The sequence below is a fragment of the Ornithorhynchus anatinus genome, chromosome 9 (assembly GCF_004115215.2).
Source record: "Ornithorhynchus anatinus isolate Pmale09 chromosome 9, mOrnAna1.pri.v4, whole genome shotgun sequence".
NCBI classification, from domain to species: Eukaryota; Metazoa; Chordata; class Mammalia; order Monotremata; family Ornithorhynchidae; genus Ornithorhynchus; species Ornithorhynchus anatinus.
The window spans coordinates 39,376,944-39,386,274 of record NC_041736.1 but is presented as its reverse complement, the minus strand read 5'-3'; the positions used below and the strand labels follow the sequence as shown (position 1 = coordinate 39,386,274).

The 9,331-nt window shown below is 51.1% G+C and overlaps 1 protein-coding gene across 1 annotated transcript in view; it reads left to right on the top strand.

Annotated features, from left to right (window-relative positions):
* Positions 1-6,822: 6,822 nt before the first annotated feature.
* The window catches only part of TOGARAM2 (TOG array regulator of axonemal microtubules 2), a 33,528-nt gene continuing 31,019 nt past the window's right edge, over positions 6,823-9,331 (top strand). The window contains exons 1-2 of the mRNA XM_029071463.2: positions 6,823-7,609; positions 9,171-9,293. Of these exons, the coding sequence (XP_028927296.1) occupies positions 7,582-7,609; positions 9,171-9,293 (151 nt within the window). The 5' untranslated portion in view covers positions 6,823-7,581. The remainder of the gene's footprint in view (positions 7,610-9,170; positions 9,294-9,331) is intronic.

Genomic DNA, 9,331 nt, shown 5'->3' with positions numbered 1-9,331 from the left:
CCTCTCCATTCTCAGGGCTTTCTAAACAACCATCTCGGGCAGATTTGAGAATCTAGTCAGATTGCAAAGATGTCTGGAGTAAACAGGTCCCATTTTTCCCATTCAGCTGCCTCTCTCCTGATTCAGTGGGGTTACCATTAGGGAGTTTTGGTCCTAGTGGTAGAAGCCACAGCTAGTTTTGTCCCAGAGAAAGCGAATCCTTGCTCATTTGAGAGGGAGAAAATGAAAAGATGTGAGCTTCACGGGGAAGAAATGGAAATGGAGGAAGTCAGAAGGGTTTGGCCGTGAATGGGGTTAGTTAATGAATTAATGTTGATATTTGTTAAGCACTTACTATGTGCAGAGCACTGTTCTAAGTGCTGGGGTAGATACAGGGTCATCAAGTTGTCCCACATGAGGCCCACAGTCTTAATCTCCATTTTATAGATGAGGTAACTGAGACACCGAGAAGTTAAGTGACTTGCCCACAGTCACACAACTGACGAGTGGCAGAGCTGGGATGTGAACCCATGACCTCTGACTCCCAAGTCTGGGCTCTTTTCACTGAGCCACACTGGTAATGTTTGTGTGGGGCTCTAGGCTCCTGGGTTGATTACCCAGGCACCAGTATGGTCCCTGGTCAGGTCACCATAGAGAAGGCCCTGGGGCTTCCCACATAGCAAGGGCTCATGGGAATCCTGTGACTGCAGGGCCTTGGTCAGAGCAGCGGGCTTGCTTGCCAACTCCCTCCCCTCTCCGCCCGTCCTCCAGGCCCTCATCGCCCTCCTCCATTCCCTCCTTGTAGTCCTCGGGCTTGGTCCCGGGGCTAAGGGAAGGGCAGGAAGTATTCAATAATTCAGTACCGACCTTCTGTATCGCCATCCCCAGGAGGCGGAAAATGTGTTTGTTGTCCCATTGTGTATCCTGGCACGGAGCGGATCTTCCTCTGGGAGTCTTGTTTTCATTCCTGATTGGCTGGTGTTGTCCTTGTCCCTGTCTCTGACCCGCCTCACTTCTCCAGGGAGTTGATTTGTGTGGCTTAGCTGTATCGGGCACCAACCCCCAGGGCCAGGGAAGTGCTCTGGCATCGTTCCACCTCCCTTTCTCCTAGCTAGTTGGCTCCTCCCTCAGCCAGTTCGCCCCTCCACTCAAGTCCATTCTTCCTGGGGTACGGTGCTGGTACGGGTCTGGGGATGACAGCGTCAAAGGTTACCAGCAACACACTGGCCTCTCTAATGTCCCCTGTAGAGGACACGCAGTCTGTCTCATTATTTTCCTGGTTGTTCAGCTCATTGAGCCCCAGTCGAGGGGTGGGGAAGGGGGAAAGAGGGAGTGGGACAACCTCCCCACATCTGGACCCACCTGACCTCGCTGCTCACTTCTCCGACTACTCCCAAACCTGTTGTCTTCCATTGCTCCCAAGCCAGCCTTCTAGCTGGACCTCATTCACTTCTCTCCTGCCTCCGTCTCCTTGGGCATGGAGACTCCCTCCTTCTCACATCAGACAGACCACAACTCACCCCATCTTTAAATCCCTCCTTAAATCCCACCTCTGCCAAGACCTTTTCCTGGTTAATTTCCCAGCCCTCTGAGCCATATCATCCCTTCATCCAAATCTTGCATTTAGGAACTTATTTACACCCACTTTAGCAGTCTTGTATTTATGACCACTCTATTTCTTCTGTCCATTTTAGTTGTGTGTATATATATATATATATACTTATATATATATAGTCTGTCTCTTTCTTTAGAGTGTAAGTTTCTTATGGGCAGGGAAGCTGTCACTTCTTTATTCTGTACTTCCCAAACACCTAGAACAGAACACCGCACCTAGGCGAACCTCCCAATCAGTGGTGTGGTCTTGGAACTTATAGGACAACTGTGTGCTCTTTCCTGGCTCCCACAGATGTCATCCAGACTGCGGTGGCCCCATCTGGAATGGAATCTGCCTCTTGGCTGGGAGGCAGCGGGCAGGATCGGACTCCTCAGTCAAACCGAGAGACTGTCGATACTAATAATAACAATAATTGTGGTATTTGCTAAGTGCTTACTATGTGCCAGGCACTGTACTAAGCACTGGGGTGGATACAAGCAAATTGGGCCAGACAAAGTCCCTGTCCCTAGTGGAGATCACAGTCGCAATCCCCATTTTGCAGATGAGGTAACCGAGATACAGAGAATAATAATTGTGGAATTTGTTAAATGCTTACTGTGTGCCAGGCGCCGTACTAAGCGCTGGGGTGGACACAGGTAAATCAGGTTGGACACAGTCCCTGTCCCACATGGGGCTCTCAGTGTCAATTCCCATTTTATAGATGAAGTAACTGAGGCCCAGAGAAGTGAAGTGACTCGCCACAGGTCACAGAGTATAAGAGTGGTGAAACCGGGATTAGAACCCAAGTCCTTCTGAGTCTCGGGCCTGCACTCTATGCACTATGCCATGCTGCTTCTATCGATCTCCAAGCACTGGCCCAGGACAGCTCCCGGGAGGAGTCAGTGATAGGTTCAAGTTTAGGGAATGTCCAGAGTAGTGCAGGGCACTGTGATAAGCACTGGGGAGGAATAATAATAATGATGGCATTTGTTAAATGCTTACTGTGTGCCAAGCACTGTACTGAGCGCTGGGCTAGAAACAAGATAATTAGGTTGGACACAGTCCCTGTCCCACACAGGGCTCACAGTCTTCGTCTCCAATTTACAGAAGAGGGAACTGAGGCACAGAGAAGTTAAGTGACTTGCCCAAGTTCTCACAGCAGGCAAGTGGCGGCGAAAGAGTATACCGGTGGGAATCAGATACGGACTCCATCCCTCGAGGGGCTAGCAGTTGAAGGCAGGCAGGCGGCCAAGGGGTCCCCAGAGAGAGCACCTCTCCTTTCCCCTTCCTGACCCTGCCGTCCCTTCTCCCTCCCTCCCCCTCTTCACACCTCTACCTCTCAGACCTCTGCAGAGAAGCAAGCGGTTGCTATGCAGCCTTGTTTGTTCAGGGTGCGCAGCCCAGGGACTGGCTGCTTGGCTTGGGTAGGTGTCACCACACCGGCGGCTCTGCCACCCGGGAGCTCCTGGCGCCGCCTGGGGCTACGGGAGCCTCCTCGTCAAGCCGCTGAGCCGCTGCCTGCTCCGGCCAGACTTCCGCAGAGGGTGGGAGGGAGTGGGATCCGGCTTAGCCCGGCAGCAGGTGGCCTGGAGCTCCAGCCCGGGGGCATCCGAGCTGGTTGGCTTGAAGTCGGTTTTGGACATGAGGTCAGTCTGTCCCCCTACTGCCTGTCGTTGCCTGTGAAGGCCCGGAGGTGGGACTCTGAGGCGGGTGGATCCGGCTGGGATCTGGGACCCCCAAGATGAGACTAGGAAGGACAGCTGGGCCGCCTAGGGTTGGGCGATGGGGAGAGGGGAGTAGGATTTGCTTGGCAAAGTTGTGTCTCTGCTCTACGGCTCAGAAAGTCAGGAGGTAGGCAGCCGACCACTGAGGTCTGTGAGGGAGAATTTGATTTTGGAGAAGAGCTGCTTAATTCTGCTAAATGGAGACAGCAGGAGTAGCTGGGTGCCTGTGAATGTCTTATCCAGAGCTGCTAAGCCCCCCACATCCCTGGGTCAGTCAATCAGTAGTATTTATCAAGTGCTTACTGTGTGTAGAGCCTTGCACTAAGTGCTTAGAAGAAAGTATAGTTGGCAGACATGATCTCTGCCCTCAAGGATCTGACCATCAAGTGGATTCAGGAATAACTTGTTGGGTGGAGTCAGCAAGGTCTTTCCAGCGTGTGTCATTAGAAACAGTGTAGCCTAGTGGAAAGAGCATGGGGCGGGGAGTCAGAAGGACCTGGACTCTAATCCCGGCTTTGATGCTTGTCTGCTGGTGACCTCGGGCAAGTCACTTAACTTTCTGAGCCTGTTTGCTCATCTGTAAAATGGGGATTAGGACCGTGAGCCCTGTGTGGGACAGGGACTGTGTCCAACCTGATCAGCGTGCATCTATCTCAGTGCTCAGCACAGCACAGCACATTTTAAAAAAATAGTCTGGGAGGGAAAGGGAGGTAGGCTGCTGCAATCTGGGTACCATGGACCCGCAACCTTTTTGACGGGAAATGCCGATCAACTTTTTGTGTTGCCCAGGCCCCTTCTGGATTTCTCCCTACCCACTGCCTGCCAACTCTTTAGCATCGTCAACAGAGGAGGGAGCCAGGGAAGGGAGAACAGAAGAAACTCCCACCTCTCTGATGCTGTTACTTGTTCCTGGCTCAGGCTAAAGTTTGAGTGAGAAAAGGTTGAAATGGTGCCTCAGGTGAGGCTGAGCAGTTTGGATAATCTGGATTTCATTTATCGGTACCTCATAGCCTCTTTGACGGGATTGTTTATCCAGGAATTGTCTCTTTGGGCTAAAGGGCCTGCTGAGGAGCAAGCGGCATTCTTCCCCTGTGTCTCTGACAACCTCAGAGCGTCCCCAGTGCCCTTCTCCAGGGTCCCTGGAGCTCCCAGGAGCAAAACTCCTGGGGAAACCAAAGTTCTTTGGAGGTTCTTCCTCCCAGGACCAGGTCATTGGAGAGAAAATCGAGGTGAGAAGGAAGTTTGGTGACCTAGGGAAGGGGAAACCACTAACTTGGAGAGGCACAGTGGGGAGGAGGAGGAAGAAGAGAAGGAGAAGGGTGTCTTGTCCTTAGGTGGCAACATCTTCTCCCCTGTCACATTCCTGAGTGTGTCTGTTCATTCATTCAATAGTATTTATTGAGCACTTACTATGTGCAGAGCACTGTACTAAGTGCTTGGAATGGACAAATCGGTAACAGATAGAGACAGTCCCTGCCCTTTGACGGGCTTACAGCCTAATCTAGTCCGTTCCATACCCCTGCCCACTGATAGCTTTGTCAAGAGCTCTGCATCCCCGCCAAGGGACCAGGGAGAGACCCCCCTCCACCACCACCACTGTTCATTATTTTTGTTGTTGTTTCCCTATTTTTCCCCTATCCCTAAACTATTTTAATGTCTGTCACCTGCTGTAGATTGTAAGCTCCTTGTGGGCAGGGAATGTGTTGAATCAAATCTGTTATGTGCTCTTCCAAGCAACTAGTACAATACTCTGCACACAGTAAGTGCTGATTGGTTGATAATAAATGCCTTTGATTATTTTCCAATTCTCTCCCTCTATCAGCCCCAAACCATCCTCGTAGAAGGGAAATTCTTCAGCTCTTGATCTGCCACAAGTACCATGGGACAGGGGCAAGCCTCAAAGTCCTGACACTTAGATCTGACCTCAGCCCTCAATCTTTCCAAGCTTCCAGCTCCGGAAGACTAAAATGTCTCATGGGAGGAGCCTGGGTGGGATTTTGTTCTGTGGAGAGGAAAGTCACAAAGGGACTGGGTTAGGGTTAGGGTTAACCCTAACCACACAGTGTCTGGATAGGCATTTGCGATGGGAAGTTGCGGGGGGGGGGGGACACACGACAGTGTGTGTGTGTGTCTTGGAAAGAGGGAGGGGCTATTTTACCAAGAGATCTGGGAGCTATGGGATTGTGTCTTTGGAAGAGGCTCTCATTCATTTTAGAGGTTGGCGTGTCTTCGAGGCAGTGGTGGTTCTTCCCCCAGGTCCTAGGCCGGACATTGAGAGGGCCAGGGGACTGGGGTCATTCTGTGCTGAGGCTGTGTTCTGGGGCCAGAGTAGGAAGTAGTCCAAGAAGACCTGAAGTCTTGACTGGTTCCATCCAGCCCAGGACTCCATCTCCAGTCACAGCAGCGGCAGGCTTGGAGGAGTTGTGGGAACAATTCCTCCCTCTTAGACTGCAAGTCCTTGTGAGACAGGTAGTGTATCTGCTCTGGTCACCATCATCAATGGTTTTGATTGAGCACTAATTGTGTGCAGAGCACTGTACTAAGCTCTTGGGATAGTACAGTACAGCAGAGTTGGTAAACCCGTTCCCTGCCCCATAATGAGTGTACATTCTAGAGGGATTATCCTCTGTCTACTCCAGAGCTTAACACAGTGCTTGGCACATAATAAATGCTTAACAAATATCATTATTATATTTTTTAGAGGAGGACTAGGCCTTTGGTGACTTGAGGCCTCATTCCAGTTGAATACCTCAGAACAAGTCATGCAGGTTTTGAAGAGTGATAACATCTCTGTACCTCGCTGGGCAGCCTAAGGAATGAATAAAAATAATGTTGCAAGATGATTGAGAAGGATTTTGAGTCAGAGGAGAAACTGTAAATAGTGCCAGGCTCTGTAAATCCATCAATGGTATTTACCGGGCACTTATTGTGTGCAGAGCACTGTACTAAATGCTTAGGAGAGTACGATACGATCCCTGCCCTCAAAGCGCAATGTAGCAGGGGCCGGCCTTGAGGTCACACAAAATTAGGGTCCAAGTAAACTTACCACAAGTGGTGTCATCTTGGTATTTGAAGGACAACTAGTTTCAACTTACCATTATTATGCTTATTTCTGAATCTAGGGTTCTTTCAGATAGGGTCCAATTTGTCGTTGGAGCATGCTGGTGAGATAGTGGTCCTGGTCCCATTTTACTGTTGTGGAAACTGAGGTGGAAGTGGTTTGCCTGCCCACGGTCAGGCAGCCAACTGCAGCAGAGATAGGAAGGGGACCAGGTCTTCTGACCTTTTTAAATGATATTTATTGAATGCCTACATGTGCCAGACACTATGCTAAGCGCTAGGGTAGATACAGACTAAACAGGTTGGACACAGTCCATGTCCCACATGGAGCTCACAGTCTTAATCTCCACTGTACAGATAAGTTAACTGAGTCACAGAGAAGTTCAGTGTTTTGCCCAAGATCGCACAGAAGGTAAGTGGCGGAGCCGGGATTAGAACCGAGGTCTTCTTTCCACTAGACCACATTCCTTCCCAGACTTCCAGGTCTGGACCTCTCCATTAGCCCCCGGGGCCTTCGTCTTTCCACACTCTTCCTGGCACACCATTTCCGCGATCCTGCCTAAGTTAGCTCTTTCAGAGAGCCCTTGAGGTGCTATTAGTTGTCAGCAGCCAAGGGCACCCTAAAGCCAGAGTGAGTCCTACCTTACCACACGGGATCTACGGCTACTGCTCCAGTTCCTCAATTCATCTTCCTCCTCCTTTCTCTGGCCCCTTCCAGGTCCATTTTTCATCTCCTTCCTCTTTTCCCCAGATTATAGACCCTGGGAAAGTCACCATGCCCTGCAACTCTGGTTCTCTTGTCACCCTGACCCCCACCTCTCCAAAGGGGGGAATTTTCTCCTCCAACTTCCAAGCTTCACCCTCACAGTCTGGGTCTTGGGAGGGGGTGGGTTTTTTTCCCAACATGGCCACCTCGCTGAGCAGTGAGCACGACACTAGCTCTGAGTCCAGCACGCCCACCGTCCCCAGTGGTTGTCCTTCCCTTCTGGCCTCCTCTTTCCGCTGCCTTCCAAGCCAGCCGAGGCTCCATTTTGCCGATTGTCACTAGTTTCCCCCGGAGAGTGTGGCGGTGTGTGTTTCCTCTCCTCTGCTGCAGGTTGCCACGGGCCCCTGGATGCCGCGGGCCAGAAACCTCAGCAGCTGCTAAGGCTCAGGTTACCGGCAGTCCACAGCAGCCCAGCTAAGAGTGTCACTGCTGAGGGGCCCCTCCCGCCACCCTAAGGCATGGCCACCCACGATGACTTCTCCACAGGTGAAGCATGGGGCAGGGACTGTTTCAGCCTGTCTCCCTGGTGTCTCTGGGTTTCTGCCGGTCCCCACCCTACCGCCCTGGCCCGGGTGAAGCCCTCAAGTCCAGAGTCACGCAATCCGACGTCCTTGCGTCTTTCCCCTGGCCGGCTCTCTGCTGCTGGATTTGGAGCTCAGGTTCCATTCTGGTGGAGAGCCTAAAAGCCTGTGGATTTCTCTGGACTTCTGGCTTTGGGGAGCCTCTCAGCTGCTGCTTTCGATCTGCCTGGGAGCGGGTGTGCTTGTCCCTGCGGACAGGAAGAGAACAGCTCTCTTTAACAGGCGACCAGGAGACTCTAGAGAGACCAGGATCCCCCAGGGGGACCAGGCTGAAAATCGAGGGGAAGAACCAGACCGTGACTGGAAGCAGTGCTTGGGAAGGGGAAATGGGTAATAGTAATTGCAGTAATAGTATTTATTACTATTTATTTCAGAGAAGCAGTGTGGCCTAGTGGATAGAGCCTGGGCCTGGGAGTCAGAAGGACCTGGCTTCTAATCCTTTCTCCTCCACTTGTCTGCAATGTGACTTTGGACATGTCATTTACCTTCTCTGTGCCTCAGTTACATCATCTGTAAAATGGGGAATTTAGATTGTGAACCCTATTTGGGACATGGATGGTGTCCAACCAATTATCTTGTGTCTACCCCAGCACTTAGTACCATACCTGGCACATAGCAAGCGCTTAACAAATGCCATTATTATTATTATTATTATTATTGTGTGCTTACTCTATGCAGAGCACTGTACTCAGCTCTAGGAAAGAAGACTTGGGGGAATTAGACCCTGTCTCTGTCTCTTAAGGAGCTTGCAATCTGAAAATAGAAAAAAGAGGAGTGGAGACTGGTGATAGGCACATCAGGAGTGCTGGAATAATAAAACCTGAACAGCACGAAGGACAAGGACAATTCACCAAAATTAGTAGGGTTCTGTGGCTCAGAGTTTGAAGTTCAGGGATGACCAGGAGCAAGTTTCTGAGTATAATTTATCAATCAATCAATGACATGCATTTAAGTGGATACTGTGTGTTCTAAGCGGTTGGGAGAGTACCATATAACAGAGTTGGTTTGCTCCTCCTGCCTCTTGCTGGATGGCTTAGTGTCAGAAAAGCTTTCTCCACTTAGGTCTCAGAGGAATGAGTCAGGTCCTCACCGGTCTCCCACCAGAGACTTTTGATGCAGATTCTCCCCCAGGTTGCGAGGGAGATAGCAAAACTTTCGACAAGATCATTCAATCAAATCCTACTTATTAAGCGCTTACTATGTGCAGAGAGCACTGTATCGTGCTTGGGAGAGCTGAAAACAACAAAGTTGATAGACACGTTCCCTGCCCACAAAGAGCTCGCAGTCTAGAAGGGGAAACGAACAGTAATATTAATTATGGATAAGCACATGAGTGCTGTGAGGCTGAGAGTGGGTGAATAACAAGGGCTTGAAAGGACCGAGCCCTTCCAGAAAGCCCCGAGGAGAGACGATGGCAGCTTCTTCTCAGGTCTCCTCGGGCTTACCGGGCTGTCTCTGACTTGCAGCTAAGTACCGGGTCCCTGTGGCTGTGTACTGTGGAAGCGTACCCAGGGCTGCCTCCAGCTACCAGCCCGTCTGTGGAAGAGGCATCGACTCCAGCCTGCGCTCCTGGGAGGCGGGGAGAGAAGGTGAGGCTGCGAGGGGGCTCAGCGGAGCGATCGAGGGG